The sequence below is a fragment of the Eriocheir sinensis genome, chromosome 17 (genome assembly GCF_024679095.1).
Source record: "Eriocheir sinensis breed Jianghai 21 chromosome 17, ASM2467909v1, whole genome shotgun sequence".
In the NCBI taxonomy this organism is placed as follows: domain Eukaryota; kingdom Metazoa; phylum Arthropoda; class Malacostraca; order Decapoda; family Varunidae; genus Eriocheir; species Eriocheir sinensis.
Window position 1 is genome coordinate 1,619,948 of NC_066525.1, and position 25,053 is coordinate 1,645,000.

At 45.5% G+C, this 25,053-nt stretch overlaps 2 protein-coding genes across 3 annotated transcripts; one reads left to right on the forward strand and one right to left on the reverse strand.

Moving 5' to 3' along the window:
* Nucleotides 1-219: 219 nt before the first annotated feature.
* Nucleotides 220-12,498, forward strand: LOC126999706 (TELO2-interacting protein 2-like). The gene is made up of 9 exons (XM_050862465.1): nt 220-377; nt 1,157-1,837; nt 1,955-2,077; nt 3,661-3,828; nt 4,715-4,845; nt 5,707-5,794; nt 6,851-6,973; nt 7,108-7,291; nt 11,297-12,498. The coding sequence occupies exons 2-8, from the start codon at nt 1,220-1,222 to the stop codon at nt 7,288-7,290; spliced, it is 1,434 nt and encodes a 477-aa protein (XP_050718422.1). The 5' UTR covers nt 220-377; nt 1,157-1,219; the 3' UTR covers nt 7,291; nt 11,297-12,498.
* Nucleotides 8,467-24,628, reverse strand: LOC126999707 (uncharacterized). 2 transcript variants are annotated; one of them, XM_050862467.1, is made up of 5 exons: nt 24,256-24,628; nt 14,754-14,934; nt 14,091-14,278; nt 12,489-12,640; nt 8,467-10,708 (listed from the first exon to the last, which is right to left on the reverse strand). In XM_050862467.1, exons 1-5 carry the CDS (start codon nt 24,503-24,505, stop codon nt 10,439-10,441), a joined length of 1,041 nt encoding a protein of 346 aa, XP_050718424.1. In that variant the 5' UTR covers nt 24,506-24,628; the 3' UTR covers nt 8,467-10,438. The 2 variants fall into 2 exon arrangements, with proteins under 2 accessions (XP_050718424.1, XP_050718423.1); XM_050862466.1 differs by having other exon boundaries at nt 8,467-10,711; nt 24,256-24,627.
* Nucleotides 24,629-25,053: the final 425 nt, after the last annotated feature.

A 25,053-nucleotide genomic window follows, 5' to 3' on the forward strand; every position in this document is an offset into this window, starting at 1 on the left:
CAACCACCACATATCCTCCACATAACCCTGACAACCGCCACATATCCTCCACATAACCCTGACAACCACCACATATTCGCCACAGTGGAAATCTTACTATAAAATCAATACTACACTAATTCACGTTACTTAACCACCCTAACTAATAAAATAAACATAAATAACACTGTAATAAACCAATAAATCTCCATAAATTTGATAATAAAGCCAAAAAAACTAATTATGGCTCCCGGATTTAACAGCATCCCGAGTCTTGACCAATGGCGGGAGTTCAAGAGGGAGATCAAGTCTAATATTTACGCCAATTACAGCCATATTAACCCCCGGGGGAGGACTGTTTAACCACCGGGGAAGGGAGGAAAGCCCCAGGGTGAAGGGTGAGTATAAATAAAAGGTGGAAATACGTAAAATAAGGCGTGAGGAAGAGAAAACTGAAGGGATGCTGTGTGCTGTCTCCCCCCGCCATTAGCTAAGAAAGGGTTATATTTTTTTCTTTTTCTCCTCTCTGCCTCGTCTGTGTCCCTCCCAGGCTGAGATACAGACACATAAGGTAAAGGAAACCACTCAAGGGCAAAAATAAATAAAAATCCGAAAGCCCACCAGCTCTGCCATCACAAATTACTCGTTTTTGAGATTTGAATGACGTTATAGGTGGTGATATTTTACTATTTCATGGCGATAATTTACTATTTCAGCGGGAACATGCTAGACTACCGTCCTTGGCTGTGATAGGTTATTATTAAGAGGCAATTAGTCACTGTCAGTTAGGTAGTGGGACTCTGGTGGTTTAAAAAATTGCAATATGGCAGCGCTTGGGTTCAGAAGGGCCATGTTACCCATCTTGATTTGGGTGTATTTCTGGAGTTTTAACCTTTTGAGGAATATAGAGATTGGTGTAGCCTCCTTCTATGACCTATGACGGTGAAATGCGAAGCATATCACATGCACTTTTTGTAGTATTTATTTTAGTTAGGTAATTAGCAAATCTGACAAAACTAAATCTAACCTAATATAACCTAATCTGATCTAACCTAACCTGGCCTGACCCTTCCACTGCACCATGGAGACACAGGCTTAATGACACTTATGCATAAGGAATTTATACACACTCAAAGACAAAGAGAACATGTTTGAATCTTTAATGCGCTTTTTTCAGGTTTGACGGGGCGTCGTCTATGCAAGTCCTTCACATTAGAAGCTACGAGACAATACAGCAACAATGTCTGCAAGAGAGGAGAAACTTCTGAGACTGGTGGAGAAGCTAAACGATCCCAACGAGAAGCTTAGCGAAGACGAGCTCACTTCACTGCTAACCAAGACCTACACATTATGCCGAGTGCCTCCGCTGCAGGACCCAAATGTACCCTACAGCACTGCAGACTTCGAGGGCATTGCAAGGGAGGCGGAAGTTAACCTCACCATAGTATTAAAACTGCTTGGCTGTGTACGGCTTCAAAACGGCAGAAATAGCCAAGGATTCAGCCATGTGTTTCTGAAGTACTTATTCGTCACATGTCTTATGGCGGCCTGTGAGTACTGTGACGAGGAATGGGAGTGGAGTAGCCCAGGAGCGGCTAGCATATCGAAGAACATTGTAAGTCAAGTGTGTGAACTCTTTGACTGTAACACCATGCCAGAGCTTTTTAGTGCCAACTCGCCAAGGGACTCAAGTCTAAGGCAAAGCAGTTGTGGCAAAGAAACTCCTCTCGGTAGTGATTTGCGCTCGGAGATTCTCAAAGCCATCCTGCAGAAGCTGAGCGAAGACCTGAGAAAAGACAATTGGAGGCAGCGTCCCTCCCTGAAGATGTCCTACTGGTGGATTCTCAGGAACATTGGAGTGAGTGGGTAGTGTGACTATCTTTTGCTATGCTATGTTAGACGAGAAGAATAAAAACTTGTCCCATTATGGTATCAAGGTGTGTGACTAAGAGATGACAATTTTATCCTCGTGCAGAAAGATGACCTCGGGGACCACCTGGTGTACCTGCTGCCTCCTGCGCTGTTCATTGCGGACGACTGGGAAAACAAAAACAAGCTGCTCGGCCTTCAGTGTCTCCAGCACATCTTGGACAACACAGTGAGTCCAGTGTGAGGCTCGGATCTATGGGCTGTAGTACTCAACACTTCGTCGGTAAAGCTCACATATTTGACAAGGAGTCTTGGGCACTTCCTGTAGTTTTATGACCCTGGTGGTAGTGTGACCCTTCTATACTGTGAACCCAAAGAAACACTCATTAGAACCTGATTGATCCCCAATTTGACCTTTAGAAATATCTGTTGTGAGAAGCGAAAGTGTTTTATAATATCGACCTTCTGGTATATGTAGTTTACAGAGTGGAGTCAAGCTTGTAGAAGACCAGTTGAAAGACCGAGGAGAGCATAGAGAGGAACAGTGTAACAAGACATGGAAGTGTTAGAAGTAGAGGAAGGATTAGCACTGGCAGAAGAACAAGAAGGTCAAGGTCTTTCAAGAGAAGGGTATCAGGACACCTCTCCTCCTGAAACTGACCTATCTTTCGGCCACTCTTGACTCTTTTGTAGGAACAGTGAGTAGCGGGCTTTTTTTTCTTTACTGTTTCTTTTTTTCTTTTTTTTTTTTTGCCCGTGAGCTGTTCCCTCTACTGTTAAAAAAAAAGAGCATGTAACGCCCAGTATTCAGATAGGGCTTGAGTTACGATGTATGCGACTTACCACCACTAGGAGTTAAGACTTACGACCATTGTGTAACATTGAACAGTGTTATGGGGCTATCAGGTCAACCGAACACAAGCCTTGGGTGAAGTGAGCGCATGAGGACAGTGTAGGAGTCAGGTCAAGGGTTAGCATTATGAGGAAATCCTTTAAAAGAAACATGGTCAATGGAGGGTCTGGTGTATTTAGGAGCTGGACACTAAGATGTATTTTAAGACTTTTGATTTTCACATAAGCTATTTCTAAAGGTCAAATAGGGGATCAGTCGGGTTCTAGTGAGTGTTTTTAGATTCATACTACTGAAGAAGGACCAGACACTACCAGGGTCATAAAACCACCCCTGGAAATGCCCAGAACTCCTATTAAAGCCTTGTCAGATATGTGTTTCTTAGGTTCATGGTACAGAAGAAGGGGCAAACTACCACCAGGGTCATAAAACTACCCCTGGAAATGCCCCCCAAACTCCTATGAAAGCCTAGTCAAATACATGCTTCTTAGGTTCTTGGTACAGAAGAACGGCTAGACTACCACCAGGGTCATAAAACTACCCCTGGAAATGCCCCCAAAACTCCTACGAAAGCCTAGTCAAACACGTGTTTCTTAGGTTCATGGTATAGAAGGAGGCCACCAGACTACCACCAAGGTCATAAAACTACCCCTGGAAATGCCCCCAAAACTCATACGAAAGCCTAGTCAAACATGTGTTTCTTAGGTTCATGGTATAAAAGGAGGGCCAGACTACTACCAGGGTCATAAAACTAACTCTGGAAATGCCCCCTAAAATCCTATGAAAGCCTATTCAAATACGTGTTTCTTAGGTTCATGGTATAGAAGAAGGGCCAAACTAACACCAGGGTCATAAAACTATCCCTGGAAATGCCCAGAACTCCTAAAAAAGCCTTGCCAAATATGTGAACTTGGGCGACAAAATATTTTAGAATACGACACTAATAACCGAGCCCCTTTCAGGTAGGTTCGGAGCTGCGGTGGTATGGCCGGGCAGCCGTGATCTACGATGCCATGAAGCCAATGCTGTACACAAGGGAGCCAGAGGTGTTAAGGAGCCTCTACCCAGCCATCACCCAAGTGGCACAAGTCCTGGAGGCGGATCCTGCAAAGTCCGGGAAGCTGCAGCCTGTAAGTATTTTCCCATTTCCAGGACCTGTTGCTTGGTGATGTAGGCTGTGTCCTTAGGCACTGTTGGTTGGTGCCGTCCTCTTAGCTAAGCATGCAGGTGTTCATAGTTTAGTTGGGGATATATGCTCAAGCTCTGTAACGTAGGGATTTTGTTAGGTTAGGTTAAGTTTAGGGTATCTTCAAAGTTCAAACACATGATAGCCAGCACCTTATGGTATAAATCAACAATGTATGACCTCACTTTGTTGTATGGAAAGTCTCATTAGTAAAGAAGCATATATGTATTTTATGAGTCAAGACCTTTAGTAACTGTTTTGGGTTTTGTTAGGTTAGGTTAGGTTAAGTTTAGGCTATCTTCAGACACATGATAGCCCGCACCTTATGGTATAAATCAACAACGTATGACCTCACTTTGTTGTATAGAAAGTCTCATTAGTAAGGAAGCATGTATGAATTTTCTGAGTCAAGACCTATAGTAACTGTTATGGGTTTTGTTAGGTTAGGTTAGGTTAAGTTTAGGGTATCTTCAGACACATGATAGCCAGCACCTTATGGTATAAATCAACAAAGAATGACCTCAGTTTGTTATATAGAAAGTCTCATCAGTAAGGAAGCATGTATGAATTTTCTGAGTCAAGATCTATAGTAACTGTTATGGGTTTTGTTAGGTTAGGTTAGGTTAAGTTTAGGGTATCTTCAGACACATGATAGCCAGTACCTTATGGTATAAATCAACAAAGAATGACCTCAGTTTGTTGTATAGAAAGTTTCATCAGTAAGGAAGCATGCATGAATTTTCTGAGTCAAGACCTACAGTAACTGTATCCATGCTTTTGTGTGTATTTATTTCAAACCACACTGAAGCAGGTTAAATGTCTCTCTTCAGGAAAGCACTCTTGACTTCATCCTGCAGCAGCTACTCCAAGAGATGGCTCATGAGCAGAAACTGTCCCTCCGAGCTGTGTATGCCTCTGCCCTTCCTCAACTCGTGAAAGCGTTGAACTTGTACAGTGTGAGGTAGGAGTTATTCGACTGGTTAACGTTACGGTGATCTTTTAGCAACTTCTTTGTCCTCTTCTTCTTCCTCGCCTCTATTTCTTGTTCTTCTACTTCTTCTTTGTTCCCTGACATAAGCCTGTATTCTCAGCTGCTTTCGGCTCTCACAACACTATTTTCAAAGGCCACAAGGGAGATTAGTCGGGTTCTCAAACAGGTCAGTCACGTTCTAATGAGTGTTCTTGTAAGTTCCTGGCACAAAAGAGTGATCCAACTACCAGAAGGGTCATAAAACACTACCCCTGGAAATGACTGAAACTCCCATGAAAGTCAAACCATCACTACTCGTATAGGCACATAAAACAACCCATGGAAGTACCCACCACAACCTCTATGAGAGCCTTAGAAAATGTGAGTGTGTAAGCTCCCCCGTGAAATGTTTGATAATATCCGCTATGGTCTGGCAGCCTCCTTAACTACCTGGCACCAGCGTTATCAGATTATCGTACTCAGAACATCGTATTTTCCTGTTTCTGACTTGTAACAATTGCAGTAAAACATCGATAACCATCTGAATACTGATTGTAAATGTGTATCGTTATCAGTGTAGGTGCCTCAGTTCTGGGCCTCAAGCAGACGAAGAAAATATGCCTAGTACGACAGTCTGGTAACGCTGCCTGGCACTCTCCTGGATATCCTCGTCTTCTCCCCTTCAAGACATCACAGCTCACAAATGTAATTCCTGACCGGCAGTGCATTCTGTCCCTGCTTCCATCCCTCCTATTCCTGGGCCTGCTTTTACTTGTTCATCTCATTCTCCCACCAACTTCCCACCCTGTCATTGTGTTTGCATTTGGTAGTGATTTGTGTTCTTGTTCACAGGTGGTCGAAAGAGCTGATGGACGTCTGTGGTGACTATCTAGCGACATTTGAAGGTTCAGCAGCACAGGATCGGATAAACATTCTGAAGGTATATATTTCTTTGCAGCTCCGTTTTTAACCTCCCTTAATTGCAACAGTCACAGCGGCCTCAGTGCACAGCTTTGGGCGGGGGTTGTAAGTCTTCCAACCCTCACGTCACCTATTCCCAATGGCCGAAAAGGAGGTCAATCATGTTCTAGTGTTCTTGTAGGTTCATGGCACAAAAGAGTGATCCACTTACCAGAAGGGTCATAAAACTACCCCTGGAAATGCCTGAAACTCCCATGAAAGCCTTGTCAAAATATTTCCAAAGGTCAAAAAGGAGGTTAATCATGTTCTAATGAGTGTTCTCGTAGGTTCATGGCACAAAAGAATGATCCACCTACCAGAAGGGTCATAAAACTACCCCTGGAAATGCCCAGAACTCCTACAAAAGCCTAATCAGTTATGTGTTTAATAATATGACCCTAAGCCCAATCACCTCCAGATTCACTTTTGTCGTAAATGCTCCTTTGGTTCCAGATGCCTCATGTGATGCTGGATCAAACTGAGACTTGAACATTCAAACACCATGTATTTACCTATTTGTAGTATGCAGGGTCTGAGTTCAGGCTCAGATAGTCCTGTCTCCCAATCTACATTTGTCCAACTTTTCCTTCATTCATGTCTTTGTTTAGTCCATTCCATGTATCCACACTCCTCCATGGAAAAGTGTACTTCTTTATGTCTTTCAAACAAGTCCCCTTTCTCAATTTCTTGCTGTGTCCTCTTAGTTGCTTCCTCCCCTCTGTCTCGATTAAATCATATCTATACAACATGTCCATTCCACTTGTATTGCTGTAAAACACAATCAGGTCTCCTCTTTCTCTTCTTTCTTCAAGTGTTGGTAGGCCCAGGTCCTCCAATCTAGTCTCCTCTCTCTCTTCTTTCTTTGAGTGTTGGTAGGCCCAGTTCCTCCAATCAGATCCCCTCTTTCTCTTCTTTCTTCAAGTGTTGGTAGGCCCAGTTCCTCCAATCTAGTCTCCTCTTTCTCTCCTTTCTTCAAATGTTGGTAGGCCCAGGTCCTCCAATCTAGTCTCTCTGTGATTTGAGTGGTGTGTTCCAGGCCCTGCAGAGCTACGTCAAGGCATGCTGGCCACAGATTCACAGACATGCCCGGCCGCTGCTGACGATGGCGGTGCGGCTCCTGTATGACGTGACGGAGGATGACGCGGGTGTGGATGCAGAGGTTGGTCGCTTTCCGTCTTTCCATTATCATCATTACCATCATCACATTGCTACATAACTGAATACCGAATGCACACGTTAAGGAGGATGGTAATGAACTTAAGATGAAAAATACAATGGCCGCTTTATCTTCAGAGTGTGGAGGTCATCACACAAGAGGTACAGGGTCTGGTGGTGCTCCTGTATGCAGCGGCCCCAACCACTGTCCGAGATCTCTGCAAGGGTCTCCAGAACGTCGAGGTCCACCCACAGTGTCGATTACTCCTGCAGGACCTTCATTCCGTCACCCAGGGGGAGAGTCACGGATGCAACGGTTGAGGTAAAACATCCTATTAGTACTAAAATCATGAGAAAAAAGCTGCCATAGAACACTGAGCTGAGTTATATGATTGATCAGAGTAAAGAGAAGCGCTCTATTCTTTGACTTGACAGCTTTTACGTTTGTCCATGTAGGGTCACTGTCTTGGGGTTGTGGCTCAGGGTATAGGATTGAATGCCCTGTTTGTCAATTTAGGGTCACTGTCTTGGGGTTGTGGCTCAGGGTATAGGATTGAATGCCCTGTTTGTCAATTTAGGGTCACTGTCTTGGGGTTGTGGCTCAGGGTATAGGATTGAATGCCATGTTTGTCAATTTAGGGTCACTGTCTTGGGGTTGTGGCTCAGGGTATAGGATCGGATGCCCTTCCTGGCGTCAGTTGGTGGCACTGGGGTTCGAACCGTCTCACTTTGGCTCTTCACTTCCATGGGTTGACACTTTGAACCGGTCAGCCACTGTGCTCTCTATATAACCATTCTGTAATCTGACACCAGGAATTCCCTAAAACTTACCTCTTGATAACCTAGCAAGAATATATATTTGTACACTTGCACGTGCTCACTCACCTTGCATGCACACCAGGAATTTTCTCAACTGTTTGCGCGAGACTACTGGCAGGATTTGGTATTTGAGCGCCCATTTCGGAGCGAGTTCAGTTTAGGTTACGTACTGCTGCGGCTCTAACCATCCTGTCAGCGGCTGAATCTGCTGAAATGGCTGAGCATGAACAGTCCAAAGTGAAGGAGTCTGTTGCGTAGCCTTGTCAGTCTTAGCTGTTGGCCAGGGAAGGAGTCAGAGGGGGTAGTAGCAGTAGGAAGCTAGGTAAACTGAGTCCCACTTTCTATACATTGTGCGAGTGTCTCCTTTAACCCGGTGGCAGTGACGGGCCATATTTGCAGCTTTAACGTGTAGCAGCGATGGGCCAAATTTGTGGCTTTACCATGTACCAGCGACGGGTCAAATTTTTGCCATAATATAAACCCCCAAAAATAGATGATGCATAAGCTATTCACAAAAGCATTGATATATATTATGAAATGGTTTGTGTGAGTGATGATTTTTTCTCAGTTTTCTCGCTTAGAGGGGCCTTTCAGGAATATGATCCCTGCAGCTACTGGGTTAAATTTGCATTCAACATGCAGAAGAGATTAATGAAAAGGTCATAAATGAAACTTCCATTATTTTGTGGATGATATAATAAAAAAAAAACATTTGCAATAAATATTTGATTCACAATGTGCAAGTAATATCACCAGACAAATGTTTATGCCTGCAAAAAATTCCTCCATCACTCCTGCACAGAAGCACCAACAAGGGCGGCACTTAGCAACTCTGCAGCATCGCATTCTGTACAGCAGAGTAAAAATGTAGAGCACCCAACCTTTGGAACATGGTAGATATAGTACACCATGCTTCAGAAGATTGCCGAACATCAAAACCTTCTGTAATCGTAAGAGAGTCGGTGTTCTGCCTTGGCCGTCGATGAATTCCTTATAACATCAAAACCCTCATGTAATTGTAAAAAAGTCGGTGTTCTGTCTTGGCCGTCAATGAATTCCTAATATTGACTCGCCATCAGTGAAGAGATCGACTGGAAAACAACCCACGTGTCCTTACAATCTTTTTTTGCAGTCCAATGTTTTATCCTGGAATTTTGCCTGTCACTAACATCTGATTTCTGTCACTACTATCTCAGCATATTGAAACAGTGTGTGTGAGATGAGTGACAGGACATAGTTTGTTACAATAATCACAATCATAATTTTTGTAAACCACCATATTGGGAATGCAGGAAATAGGAACTAGTCCACAAACTACCAACTGAATATTTCTTGCAGACTTCACAGGAGTAACAGAGGTGAGGGAGGTTCTTTCTGAATTTCTGCCGTGTAGCTTCAACAGCCATCATTAACATACAAAACAGTCTTGCTATGGGCGGCTGTAATGGGGAGGGTGTGCTTGGCTACACCAATTTTTCTTTTTCGTAATGACAACCAATGAAAGTGCCGTGCTGTAGTTAACTTGCCTACATACAGACAAGTTCATAACACGCATCATTTATTACAGCGGTTTAGGGGAGGAGAAAAGAAGAAAACTTGGTGTCAAAATCCTGAGCTCTGGAAGGCTTACAGGCAGCAAAGCTTTGCCTTACTTGAAGCACCTTGTGAACACCACGAGAGGAAATAAGCAAATAAACATATCACAGATTAGTCCAGGAAATTAAGTTTTCTGTGATGTGCTTGTCATGCTTGTTCTTTTCCAACCAAACACCAGATATGAGGAGACTTGCCATTTGTAATTTTGGTGAAGTCATTTTCACTAACGCAAGTCTCCCTTCTGGCGGCCACATCCTTGCACATCCAAGGTTCAGCGTAATACTGCTAACATTCACTTTGCCAGTACATGGGAAGTTACTGTAAGCCTCACTGCAAGCATTATATTCCAATGTTGCAGTGAGGATATTTATATTTAACCACCGCTGAAATTTCTACATCATTTCAGTATTTAGGTACTATATTTGTTACCCTTTCATATACATTTCTTGCCACTAATGCCTTGCTAACATTGCTTGCTGGAGCCCTTACTAACACTAACACAACAGAGCCTGTGCCCTCTCATGCCAGGCACTCACCCATCCTGCCTCAGAGGTCATCTAAAGACCCAAACTTTGCCAGTGGTTATCGCCATCACTACTCGGTCGGTGATGTGTTTGATCCTGGAGTTACGGTGTTCCTTCAGGTTCGCTCCCCAGTACGGTTCTGATTTTTGAGCAAATAATCACAATAGTTCATCTTTTTCAGTAGTATTTGACAATTCTCATTCATGTAAATAATACAGGAGAAACCTTTTGTATGATATGTATAAAAATGTACATACATCTTATTTGAAAGCACATAAAACTGTGTATAAAACATCAACACTATAATATATTGAGTATTTCATCAAAGTAGCACTGCACTGGACGCTGAGGCTCCAAGTCACCTCAGGATTGTCTGCTTCAAGTTCACAGAGCGTACCAACAGTTTGTGCAGATTAATGTTTTTGTTTGGACCATCAACGCTGTAGGGTTGCTTATGGAAGTAAACCATTCACTCCAGTATGAAGTGTAGTTCAGACTATCACACACACACGAGCCCACCGCCACACCCTTCAGGAGAGGGGCGGAGATTCTGCCTCTCGTTGGTCCCACTGGTCATCTTGGCAGACGGTGTTGAGGGGTTTGATCTCCTCAATATTGCAGGCGTGTCCACCAGGATGTCTGTAGATTGGATGCTTCTCCTCACAACTGTTTCTTAAGTTTATTTCGTTGACGTGGGCGTCTTTTGTGAGCGGGGGGTGGCAGCACATGGCCGTGTGGGTGAGGGCCGCTGAGCTGCCACTTGAGTAGAGGGCAGCCTTCAGGTAGTGTTCCCCAAGCACCTGCTGAAAAGAACACTTGTCAGTCAATGTAGCACTGTGCACATGCATGATTATTTTGTACCACTTTACTAATCATAATGGATAACAGTTTTGCTGGTTAGAGTAGCAATGCCTTTTCTCTGTCTCCTCTGATAGGTGACTTTCCAAGCTGAATATTTTTAGGAAGCAGCCCTGTATGCAGTCCTTCATTATTTTGTACCATTTTACTAATCATAGTGGATAACATTTTTACTGGTTAGAGTAGCAATGCTTTTTCTCTATCTTCTCTGATAGGTGACTTTCCAAGCTGAATAGTTGTAGAGAGCAGCCCTGTATGCAGTCCCTTGGGGTGATGGAGATGGAAATGCACCTCATTTGCTTCACTAAAGGGCTGTGAGGCAAAGTACTACAATATACGAGGTTTTTCATTTCCATCTTCCTCAAGGCGCGGGACCGGACTCTACCTGACAAACCAAGCAGTCTGTCCCTCTAACACATGACTTGCTTAGAATTTGCCTTATCAATTTGTTTTCCATTTGTCTCTAATGTACCCAAGTGTTCTTATATTCAAACCAGGCTGAACTTCTAATACATTTCCTTCTCTTTCAGGTGGAATTGAATGCTATTGGAACTACTAATGCCAGGACGTTGAAGACTATACTAGTGTTTCAACCATTAACTCTGGAAGAAATTGAAGACAGAAAAAACTATATCACAACAATATGGAACAGAAGAAAAAAGAAAACTGAACAAAACTAAAAGACACAACGCCAACCAACAATCAAGAATAAGTCATAAATGGGAGCCATTACAAAGGCAATCCCACGCCTACTACTGGACAGGACTGGAAGACCCATACTGGCATTACAAACTACACTTATTGCCTTTCCAGTTCAAGACAACCACACTGCACCTCATTCCCATCCTCTCTCTACTGTGACAAGGGCCTAATAGGATTGGATATGCCTCAAGCAGCAGCCCAGAGGAAAGTGCAGGAGAACTTTAAGAGGGCAGGATGACTACTCTTAGGACACCCCTCCTCCCAAAATTGACCTCTCTTTCAGCCATTCCTCTGTACTCTTTTTAGGAGCAGTGAGGAGCGGGCTTTTTTTTCATTATGGTTTTATTTTATTTTTTATTCCATTGAACTGTCTCCCTTGCCCAGCTTCAAGGGTTGATGGAAGGCAGTTTCCATCAAGAGAGGAACAACTTATGGGCCCGATTACACATTGAAGGCATGGTGACAGGTGCTCCTCATCTTGTCAGCAAACACATTTATTAGTCATGTAACTCCTGCATCTTGTGTGTTAAGTGACTTTGTACTACATTAGGTGTAGATATGACTATCCCTACATCATTTCCATGCCTTGAGTAGTTGCATGGCTGGAGTTTCATTTGCTTGAATAATTTGTGTTGGCTGGAACAGACGAGCAACTGTAACCACACCTTTATGTAGCTACAAGCATATTCAGACCTTAAGTTGTTTACTCTTATGTCATTTTCCTCCTGTTAACTCCTGAAGCTGGGTTAGGGCAGGTGGTTAAGGGACAGGAGTAACCATCCAGCCCTCTAAAGTGCTCCTGGATTGGAACCTTTTTTATTGTTCTGGTAGATTTTATTTGAAGAGGGTTTGATCTCCCTCTTTTGTCCATATTGGAAAGAATGGATTATTATTGCCTAGGGGAGCTATCTGTTATATTTTAGAGGCAAAGCAAGACATCAATCAATACCTGTCCCTAAATCCAATGGTCCTGTTTTATATTAATTACATGCAGGAAGAAGTGAGGATATTAAGAATTACCTGTGCCATCCTTTGTCTTTTACTCTCCTTGGCGAGCATCTTACTGGCCAGCAAGACCAGCACTATCAGTATGAAGCCCCCGGCGATGGGCACTGCGATTGTTGCTGCTCGGAACCACAGCGTCTCCAGCTCAGAGTCTTGTCTTTTCCGGTCTGCAAGCAAGAGAAAAATTAGGAGCTAGTCACACAAGAATCTTCATAAATAAAAGCTACACAATGAGGCGTATCTATCATGAACCTTTAGCAGAAGTATTGACCATGAGAAAAATTAGGAGCTAGTCATGCAAGAATCGTCATATACACCGTTGCCAGATTATCGTACTCAGAACATCGTATTTACCAGTTTCTGACCGATGACTATTGCAAAAAACACCAACAACTAACCATTTTAATGATAACTATAAATGAATCTACTTATCGGGGTGGATGAGTCAGTTTTTGGGTCGGAAATCAGCAAATATAAGAGCCTGATTACGACAGTCTGGCAACGCTGGTCATATATAAAAGCTCCTACACAATGAGGCGTACCTTTCATGAACCTTTAGCAGAAGTATTGAGCATTCTACTAATACAGCTCACCTACAAACTTATTCATTGCTAGCCCTTTCAAGATCCAATACCCCTTCCTCATTGATACATTCCACTACATCCTTTGAAGAGTTAAGTCCCTGCTGCAACACCCAGAAGCACTCCTGTATCCCTGAGCTGTCCCTTCTTCCCTTCCCTTCCTTCCCTTTCCTTCCCAACCCATCTCTTTCCTTTCCTCCCCATTTCTTCCCTTCAGTCAACAAACTCTGATCCTTGGAGAACACATACCCATTAATTCTCTATAACCCACAGTATTAAACACTATTCAACCAGATAACAGAAACAGAACCTCCCCCCCTCTCTCTCTCCACTAGGGCAGAAAGTCTCAATGGTCAAATATTCTCATCCAATGCTCTTTTAGATATAAGGATTGACCACCTAAGGATCTGTGTAGGGTCTGAATATCTATGTAAATCTACCATCCCATTTAAGTAAGGTGCAGTGAATCACCCAATAAGGAACTATACAACATGTCCTTAAGTGCTGTCAATAGATGATGCTTCTGCACAAACGAGAACTGACTGACTAGGGGAATTGCATGGGAGGTTAGGGAGGAAGGAGGAAGAGGAGGAGGGGGAACAAGTTGGAGGAAGAGGAATGAGGAGGAGGAAGATGAAGAAGGAAAGAAGAGGAACAAAGGGAAGTAAGAGGAATGAGGAGGAGGAAGATGAAGAAGGAAAGAAGAGGAACAAAGGGAAGTAAGAGGAACGAGGAGGAGGAGGAACAAAGGGGAGGAAGAAGAAGAGGAGGAGGAACAAGGAGGGCTGGTGTGTGTGTGTGTGTGTGTGTAGTCTGTCTGAAGAGCAATCACAGAATATGGTAGTAGTGTGAGTTACTTGAATATTTAGGTACATGAGGGGGGGGGGGGGGCGGAGGGAAGAGGGCAAAAGCTGGAGGATGGGGGGGTGCATGAATCCTGGCTGGCAAGAAGGGGGGGAGGGAGCTGTGACAAGTTGAGGAGTTCCCGTGATCGATGCAGCCTTTCTTAACGCTCCAGAACACCAACTCAGCTTACCTGCATGCCCGTCGCTCTCCACCTGGATGTACACGTCGAGGTCCCCGTAGTTGCACATGTCATAACGGCAGCAGGAGAGGGCGGGGTCAGGCTGAGGCGGCACCGGGGTCGTGGGAGCGGAGGTGATCCCGAGGGCTCCCTGAAGCGGCCTGACCCCCGCCTTCTTCACGCACTCCGCCTGCCTCTCCCTGGAAACGGTATAGGTAGAAGTTACACACCTAACCATATGCCAGGTTATAGATAGGTGGCATAAACACACATATAAAGATAGTGGAAGTTGCTATTGGGGTTTCCATTTACTGTTTCGTGAAGCTATAGCGATTCTGTTCTAATTCCCTAAGCAAGAGTTAACCAGGATCTTCATTCTTTCATCTTACGGTCAGATGCTACCAACTACTACCACTACTACTACTACTACTACCACTACTACTACTACAACTATAGCAACTAAAACTAACACTAGGACGACCAGACTCTACCTATTACTACTACTACTACTACTACTACGACGACGACGACGATTAGATATAGCTTTCCAAGTCCCAATACCTACAATTCCCTTTTCCTCAGCTAACTTAACCCATTTAGCCTCAATATCCTCACTTTCCCTTACGTTTCAGTAGCTCTTAACCCATTACAAGTACTGCTAACATAACTACTAACCGTGGAAGTAGCTCGACGCAGCCGTTCATGGGAGCCCAGCGGTGGTGCAGTTTGTGGGTGCCGGAGTAGGCGTGCGTGGGCGCTGGCGTGTTGTTGGTGAAGCAGGCCCCGAGGAGACTCTTGCACATGTAGCCGAGAGTGACGCAGCGTGGGAGGTTACAGTAGCAGCGAACCTCGGCGCCTGAAACATAAGAACATAAGAACATTGGGAGACTGCAAGAGGCCGAATTGAGACTTGTATGGTGCTAGATATAGACACAAAGATTGATAGATAGATAGATAGGGATACACGTAGATAAAGTAGACAGATAAACGGATAGAAAGATAGATATAGATGCTTTAATAACTACACAGAGATAGATAGATAGATAAATGAATTACTGACCACACACACACACACACACACACACACACACACACGGCCTCCCCCCCTTCCTCCCCCGCCCATCACCACTTCTAGTCCAATCATTTCGACTTGTAAAAGAGAAAATAAATAAAATAAAATAAAAACGAAGTCACTCACAACGTTTGACTTTTATGATGGAGTGTGCAATGTTGACGTTTATGCCTTTTTAAACACACACACACACACACACACACACACACACACACACACACACTTACACCTTCCTTCTCTACTACTACTACTACTACGACTACTACTACATTTTTGCATCACACTTCTCTAAATAGTCGGTGACCCACAAACTAGCACCTCCTCCCCTTCTCCCCTTTGACGTAACTTGGGGAGGGAAGGGGAGAAGGGTAGGGCGTGGGGGTGCAAGGGAAGGGAGGAGGAGGAGGAGAAATGTAGTAAATGAAGTACTCCGTCTCTCTCTCTCTCTCTCAGTGTGCAGAAGCCAAATTCTCGTGTATTAAATTCATAAGCCACATATCTCTTTGCTGAGTGTGTGTGTGTGTGTGTGTGTGTGTGTGTGTTCATGTATTACTTGTTAACTGAACTCCGCAGCCAAGGTCACAAACACCCTTGAACGGCCGCAGGAAACTTCTCCCGCCCTAAGACTCGTAGCAGGGGAGGAACATCACCAAATTTATCGAGAACAGACCCTCAGAGCATGTCGCCCCCCTTCCCTCCTCCATCCTGCGTCTGTGTTTACGACCGGGGCTACTATTGTTATCATTACCCCGCTATGGGACTCGAACACAGGAGAGTCGTGACCCAGGTGGCCTGCACCGCCGGGCCATGTATTTGTTGGGGCCGTAAGGTGATGTGATCCAAAAATTTCAAACTGTCCTGGGTGGAGCAAGAGTGGGACGCGTGGTCGTCGGGAGGAAGAGTGCGAGGGAAAGCAGTACGTAGCGGTGCATATGGTGTCGGTTCAGGGTCGCCCCTTGTCCTTTCCCTTCCCTTCCCGCCCTCCCCTCTGCGTACTTCAGTTGATCACCGCCCGGCAGGACCCCCGACCACTGCCGAGCCCCCGAGGCCGTGACCCGCGGCCGCCTCTCCCCCAGCCCTGCCCCGGGCTGGCCAGGCGTGGGCCGCTGGGAGCCGCCGTCCAAAATAACTGTTGGTAAGGCGAGCCCCTGCCTCGCCTGGCCTAGAGGCAGGTCTAGGCGCCTCGCCTGGCAACATGGCCGCCTAGTTTGATGCAGGGTTTGATGGACGGCGACAAGCGTGAGCGGCGCGGAGGCCAAATGGAGTGTCGCACACTTGATAAAGACGAACAGGTAAAAAAAGGGCCTGACTTGCAGTCCCGCTCCCTGCCAAGCCGCCGCCAACAAGCGGAAGGTAAACGCCGACACCAGCGAGAGCAGAGAAAAACTTTTCCTGCAGCCTTGGAGGGAAAATTGAGAGGCGGGTGACACATGTTGGTTAGACGTGGTGGGTGAGGCGTGACGCCTGGCGCCACGGTGCCGGCGGGGGAGGGAGCGGCGCCGCCCCCCCCCCACCCCGACCCGCCTGACTGGGGGGCCACACCTGCTGCCTCACTCACGCCGCCGCCGCCCCTTCCTCCCCCACAGGCAGCGGCGGCGGCTTTGGCGTATCCACTTACACGGCCTGCATGCCGCGGGGACCAGGCTAGGCGAGGGAGCGACGCGACGGACACACACACACACACTGGTCCCGTGATGACCTGTTTAAGCCGCAACACAGCCTCGGCCTCAACACTGTTTTGAATTACCAGGGAAAGACAACCATGAAACTAAAGCGTGGGATACACACACACACACACACACACAGCCATCACTTTACACTTTGAAACGGGTCGGCAGGAAACAAAGACGAGAAGCAGTAGCAGCAGCAAGCCAGCAACAGTAACAATAGTAGTAGTAGTAGTAGTAGTAGTAATAGTAGTAGTAATGGTAGTAGTAGTAGTAGTAGTAGTAGTAGTAGTAGAAGTCGATAGTACGTAGCTGGCTGGTTGGTTTCACATCTCACACCCTTTCCTATGCAGTGCCTCACCCCCCACACCGCCAGTCACGGGAAATACCTCACCCACTGGCACACACTCGCCCGCCTCTCCATCACCAGCAACACACACACACACACAGACACAGACGGGAGGGAGTATTAGAAGCATCACATCCAACACTCTCTCTCTCTCTCTCTCTCTCTCTCTCTCTCTCTCTCTCAGTATTACACGCACTTCCTGGGAATAACAATGACCCAATTAAAGCTATTTTTAACGAGGGGGATTCTCTCTCTCTCTCTCTCTCTCAACTGGTCCGTTCCCTCAACGCAAGTCTAAACCATAATGGACCCCTCTCTCTTTCTCTCTCTCTCAACTGGTCCGTTCCATCAATGCAAGTCTAAACCATAATGGACCTCTCTCTAGCTCCTATTTTCCCTTCCCTTCCCTTATCTTACCTTACCCAGCCTTCCTTCCTTTCCTTCTTCTCCTTTCTCAGTAAATCTTCCTTCCTTTCCTTCCTTCCCCATCCTCTCCTTCCTTCCTTTAACCATCAATCCTTCCTTTCCTATACCTCTTCTTTCTTCCTTCCTTCCCCATCCTCTCCTCCTTCCTTCTTCCTTCCCTTACCCATCAATCCATCCTTTCCTATACCTCTTCTTCCTTCCTTCCCCATCCTCTCCTCCTTCCTTCTTCCTTCCCTTACCCATCTATCCATCCTTTCCTATACCTCTCCTTCCTTCCTTCTCTACGTCTCCTCTCCTACCCCATCGAACCCTCTCTCACTCTCTCTCTCCCAACCAGACAGAACACACACACACACACACACACATCGTAACCCCAATCTCCCTGTCACCACTCCTCCCTCTCCTCCACCCTCCTGATCAACTTACCTATTCACCTACCCACCTACCCTACCTACTGACGCCCAGCCAGTCCCACCCCGAGCCTGGCGACGGGTGTGCTACAGAGAGGAGTCGCTGACCTACACGCGGGCGGTCGCAACCCAAGCTTAACCTAACCCGACCAAGCGAAGTCAAGGCAAGCTAACCGACGTCAAGTCAACCCAGCGAGATGAAAGCATCGAAAGGCAGGCTACAGATATTCTAAAGGAAACATGGAAAGGCAGGCCACAGATAGTCTACAGGAAACATGGAAAGGCAGGCCACAGATAGTCTACAGGAAACATGGAAAGCCAGGCCACAGATAGTCTACAGGAAACATGGAAAGGCAGGCCACATATAGTCTACAGGAAACATGGAAAGGCAGGCCACAGATAGTCGAGAGAAGGGAGAAAGAAGAGGATGGTGGTATTATTATTAGTAGATGATGATGATGAAGATGAAATAGAAGAACAAGAAGATAGATAATTAAAAGTAGATAGAAAAAGAAGAAGAAAAAGAAGATAATGAGGACGAAGAAAAAAGAAAAAGAAAACAAGAACAAGAAGAGCAAGAATAGATAAAGAGAGAGAGAGAGAGAGAGAGAGAGAGAGAGAGAGAGAGAGAGAGAGAGAGAGAGAGAGAGAGAGAGAGACACGAAAAACTTTGAACCTTTATCACGACCCGGAAAGGTCAAACAGAGAGAGAGAGAGAGAGAGAGAGAGAGAGAGAGAGAGAGAGAGAGAGAGAGGAAGTCGTGGCGCCTGGAAACCGACGACGACACGCACAAACGAACACACGAGCCAAAGACTACCCCTGACCAGTTTTCTTCCTCTACATAACACCTCCTCCTCCTCCTCCTCCATTATCTGTCGCCATGCAGCTCTTGTGGGTGGGTGGGTGGGGGGGAGGGGGTTATTGGTCGTGGTAGTAGTACTAGTAGTAGTAATAGTAGTAGGTAGTGGTGGTGGTAGTAGCAGTAGTAGTGGTAGTGGTGGTAGTAGTAGTAGTAGTGGTAGTAGTGGTGGTGGTGGTGGTAGTAGTAGTAGTAGTAGTAGTAGTAGTAGTATGTATGTATAAGGTAAATGGTTGTAGGATGAGGTAGTATAGGTTCTGATTCTCTCTCTCTCTCTCTCTCTCTCTCTCTCTCTCTCTCTCTCTCTCTCTTCTACTGTCTTTTCTAAGCGAGATATGCAGCCTGTACTCCTCTCTCTCTCTCTCTCTCTCTCTCTCTCTCTCTGATGCTGGGGAGAGACACACAATGGGAGGACTGAGGTGTGGAGAAAGAGGTGAATGGAGGAGGAGGAGGAGGAGGAGGAGAGGCGACGGCGGTGAAGATTTACGAAGGTGTAGGACGTGGAGAGAGAGAGAAAGAGGAGGAGGAGGAGGAGGAGGAGGAGATGGAATACGTAAAGAGAGAAAAAAAATAATAAAAAAGAAAGTTCATGAGTAAGTACTGTGTGTGTGTGTGTGTGTGTGTGTGTGTGTGTGTGTGTGTGTGTGTGTGTGTGTGTTATGGCATCGCAGAAGACACGACGTCATGACACTCTAGGAGGAGGAGGAGGAGGAGGAGGAGGAGGAGGAGGAGGAGATGTCTGTCAATTTGTACTAACCACTCTACATAAAAGAGAGAGAGAGAGAGAGAGAGAGAGAGAGAGAGAGAGAGAGAGAGAGAGAGAGAGAGAGAACGAAAGGAAGAAAGAAAAAAGAGAAAATTAAGAGAGAAAGAAAGAAGGAAAGAAAAGAAAGAAAAAAGAAAGATAGAAGGAAAGAAAAGAAAAGAAAAAAAAGAAAGAAAGGAACCAATAAACAAAGAAAAGGAAGGAAACAACAACAACAACAACCAACGATTTCCAAACTAACTAACTAAACAAGAAGAAAAAGAAGAGGAAGAAGAAGAGGAAGAGGAGGGAGAGGTAACGGAGACAGGAGGGCGAAGGTGCGGCGCCGAGCTGGTTTGGGGGTTGACCGCTGACCACTGAGTGACTGCCCCGGCCTGTCCATGGTCTGGCCGGACGAGTGGTTGAGTGGGTGACCTGGGTGAGTGAGTGTCGTGGGGTGAGTGAAAGGGATGTTGGGTGGATGTGAGTGAGTGTGGGTGAGTGAAATGAAAGTTGAGTGTATGAGTGAGTGGGTGAGTGAGCGTGGGTGAGTGAAAGGAAAGTTGGGTGTATGAGCGAGTGAATGAGTGAGTGAGTGAGTGAGAGAGTGAGTGAGTGAAATGAAAGTTGAGTGAGTGTGTGTGAGTGAGTGAGTGAGTGAGCGTGGGTGAGTGAAAGGAAAGTTGGGTGTATGAGCGAGTGAGTGAGTGAGAGTGAGTGAGTGTGAGAGTGAGTGAAATGAAAGTTGAGTGAGTGTGAGTGAGTGAGTCGTGGGTGAGGTGCAGGTGACGGCCAGACCCTAGACCAGACGAGTCAGTTCACAAGGTTCAAGGTAATGCAGTCTGTCTGGTCTCGTCCACGTGTGTGTGTGTGTGTGTGTAGGGACCCTCAGTACTGTCACATCGGACCTACGCATATTAGACTCCATAGAAAGTATGTAACCTAAGGGCGTTCACTATACCAACATGTAACCTTGAACCTGCGATACATAACTAAGTAAAGCTAAACTAACAACGGAAACAAGAGTACTGTCACATCGGACCTACGCATATTAGACTCCAAAGAAAGTATGTAACCTAAGGGCGTTCACTATACCAACATGTAACCTTGAACCTGCGATATACAACTAAATAAAGCTAAACTAACAACGGAAACAAGAGTACTGTCACATCGGACCTACGCATATTAGACTCCAAAGAAAGTATGTAACCTAAGGGCGTTCACTATACCAACATGTAACCTTGAACCTGCGATATGCAACTAAATAAAGCTAAACTAACAACGGAAACAAGACCCAACAAACAAAACAACGTCGGTAACCACAAAAACGTAATACTGAAGCAAATACAAACAAGGATAGGACCAAAAACACACATATACTTAAGTGCCCGGTTCAAATGACTCAAACCACACAATTACCTCGTCACCAGCAGCGCCAGAAAAGCTCTATTACACGCACCGCAATATAGGGTTGGTTTTCTCAGACGCATTCGCTTCTAACATCGTCTATTTCCACAGGCCAAAAAAAGGAGCTCAGTTGGGTTTTAATAAGTGATTTTTTAGGTTCAAGGTACAGAAGAAGGGTCGAACTACCATCAGGATCATAAAACTACATCTGGAAAGGCCCACAACTCCACCGAAAGCCTTGTCATATATCTAAATGCCAAGAAGGAGCTCAGTTGGTTTCTAATGTTTTTTTTTTAGGTTCAAGGTACAGAAGAAGGGTTGAGCTACCACTAGGGTCATAAAACTACCCCCGGAAACGCTCAAAACTCCTACGAAAGTCTTGTCATATATCTAAATGCCAAAAAGGAGCTCATTTGGGTTCTAATATGTGTTTTTTTTAGGTTTACGGTACTCTTTTTTTTTTTGTACTCCTTGTTGCCCTTGAGCCGTATCCTTTGATGTAAAAAACAAAGGGGGAAAACTATCAACAGGCTCATAAAACTACCCCTGGAAATGCTCAAAACTCCTACGAAGGCCTTGTCAAATAGGTGTGCAATTGTGTTCTAATGTGTGTGTTTTTAGGTTCAAGGTGCAGAAGAAGGGTCAAACTACCACCAGGCTCATAAAACTACCCCTGGAAATGCTCAAAACTCCTACGAAGGCCTTGTCAAATAGGTGTGCAATCATGTTTTAATGTGTTTTTAGGTTCAAGGTGCAGAAGAAGAGTCAAACTACCACCAGGGTCATAAAACTACCCCTGGAAACGCTCAACACTCCTACGAAAGCCTTGTCAAATAGGAGTGCAATCATGTTTTAATGTGTGTTGTTAGGTTCATGGTAGGCCCAAAATTCCTACGAAAGCCTTGTCAAATAGGTGTGCAATCGTGTTTTAGTGAGTGTTTTTAGGTTCAAGGTGCAGAAGAAGGGTCAGACTACCACCAGGGTCATAAAACTACCCCTGGAAACGCTCAACACTCCTACGAAAGCCTTGTCAAATAGATGAGCTTGGGAGAAGAAATGTTTAAGAAAAATATAACACTAAAAGCCCCCAATCAACATCACCACCACCACTACCACCATCACCATCAACACCAACCTGACAACAAGCCACAAGAACTCCCAAGGACGATCTTATTGACATGTATGGCAGCAAAACGGTCCCTCAGAAACCACTGGATGCAAATAAGGCGTTGGCTGATTCTGATCCTGATCCTGTCCAACCTCGAGCATCACGGGTTAGAGAGAGAGAGGGAGAGGGGAGAGAGGAGAGGAAGAGGGAGGGACAGTAGCTAAGGGAGAGGGGAGAGGGAGGGACAAAGTGGCGGTTCCAGCTATGGCATGCAGCAGCTTCCAGCCTTGGGCGAGAGCTGGCTGCCCGGCTGGTCCCTGGCGCCGATCAAGGTATGCTGGAATTCCTGCCTCTCTTCCCCCTTCCTTGCTTGCCTCCTCACTTCCTTCCTTGCTTGCCGTGGCCTCTCCTGCCCTTCTGACTGCATTGTTTGGGGGTCCTCACAAGCTGGCAATATCTATAAACACTTCAGCGGCCAAGAACATCCATTTGACAAGGCTTTCATAGGATTTCTGGGTACTTTCTTTGCTCGCTTGCTGTGGCCTCTCCTGCCCTTTCTATCTATCTATCTATTTTTTTTTTTACAACAGAGGAGTCGGCTCAAGGGTAACAAAAAGAGTGTAGAAAAAAAAGCCCGCTACTCGCCGCTCCCACAACAGAAGATGGTATAGAGAAGCCAAAAGAGAGGTCAATTTCAGGTGTCAATGTCCACGGTATCTAATGTGTTTATAATTTTTAAGGGCTGGAAATGCTAATAACTTCTAACGTCGTATATCTTTAAATCATTCGTATTGGTAACATGTATTGCTGACTTGTAAGGTATGATCAGAAAACTCATCTATGTAGGCCTATCTATGTCTAACTATCTTCTATCAATTCTAACTATGTAGGTCTAATCATATATGTCTATCTATCTATCTACGTATTCTAACTATGTCTATATTGTAACGTATGGTCATAAAACTAATCTATCAATGTCTATGTATATTTAACTATCTATCTATGTATGCAAGTGAGAGAGAGAGAGAGAGAGAGGGAGAGGGCAAGGCTCCAGCACCCAAGAAATCTAGTATAAGCTCCTAACTCTCCCGTGGCACTCTTCACGCCCACGCCTGACACTTCCCAGGGCCGAGTGCCAAGCGAGTGATGCGCGGAGAGTGAGCACCAGTATCAGTTTTGGGGGTCTTCCTCGCCCACGTGACACTTCTAACCCGTGGAAATGCTCTGTGTTATGGTCTAATCTACGTTCTGTCACCCTGTTCTACTCTGACCATCTTCCTCGCCCTGTTAAGTTAGTTAGTACAAGTATGACAGTTTTTTGGGGTTCCTCGTCCACTTGACACTTCTAACCCGTGGAAATGCTCTGTGTTATGGTCTAATCTATGTTCTATCATCCTGTTCTACTCTGACCCTCTTCCTCACCCTGTTTATAAGTTTGTCAGTACAAGTATCACAGTTTTTTTGGGGTTCTTCGTAAATTTGACACATCTAACCCACGGAAACAATCTCTGTTATGGTCTAATCTATGTTCTGTCATCTTGTTCTACTCTGACCCTCTTCCTCACCCTGTTTATAAGTTTGTCAGTACAAGTATCACAGTTTTTTGGGGGTTCCTCGTAAATTTGACACATCTAACCCACGGACATAATCTCTGTTATGGTCTAACCTACGTTCTGTCACCCTGTTCTACTATGACCCTCTTCCTCACCCCGTTTAAGTTTGTCAGTACATCACAGTTTTTTTGGGGTTCCTCGTCCATTTGACACTTCTAACTTTCATCCCTCATAGACACTTACACACAGCATCCCACATCTTTTCCTTACACATAAACACACACACACACACACACACACATACCTCACAGACACACAGCAAACACAGCATCCCACATCTCTCATCCACACACACACACACACACACACACACACACACACAGCAAACACAGCATCCCACATCTCCCCACACACACACACTCACTCACAGTCCCCCCAAACAAACACACAACCTTCCATATCATCCTCACACACACACAAACACACTCACATCCCTAGAGACTCAACACAGCATCCCACATGTCCCCCCCCCCTCCCCCCCCCCCACACACACACACATACAGCATCTCTCATCCCTCACCTTCCATCTCAAGCGTGGCATCCCCAACCCGTAGACTTTTGACAGGCTCCGAGGACGAGGTTGACGAAGACGACGACGGTGACGACGAAGAGGAGGAGCTGTCACCCACTAGACTCTCCGTTAAGTTGAAGTTCTTGTGGACGAATTCCGCCTTAACAACCATCAAATCCATGACCACTTGGCTAATCACCGCCGCCAGTAACATATACACCATTGTCCTACGAAAAACCTCCCGGGCCGAGTGTTCCATTATGATGCCGAGGTCTCACGAAGCAGGAAGAACCGAGAACCACAAGGGATCCATTTCTGACCCTCCACAGAGCACCGCGTTGCGCTCCTCTCTCTCTCACTGTTGCACTCACACTGACTGACCTCGCCTGGTGCTCGTCTAATTATAAGCTCCCCCGTGCGATGTTGCCATATCACCATCCCCACCACACCGGGTTCTAACGCTTAACAATCGCCAAAGGACACCAGGAATTGATGATTTTAACAATAACTATAAATAAATCTAGTTATTGAGGCCCGGGAGGTAGTTTTTGGGGTGGAAATTGGGTAATATAAGCGGCTGAGTAGGGCAATCTGGCACCGTTGCTCCTGTGGTCGGCCAGCGATAAGAGTTCCTGGGTTTTGATTGGCTGGGAGTGGTTGGAGGTGGGTTCCTATTGGCCAGATGCTGTGTGTCGCCGGGGTGTCAGCCAACGGTGCCAGATTGTTGTACTCAGTCTCATATTTCCCAATTTTCACCCCCAAAACTGTCCCCTGCACCCCAATAACTATACTTGTTCATAGTTATCG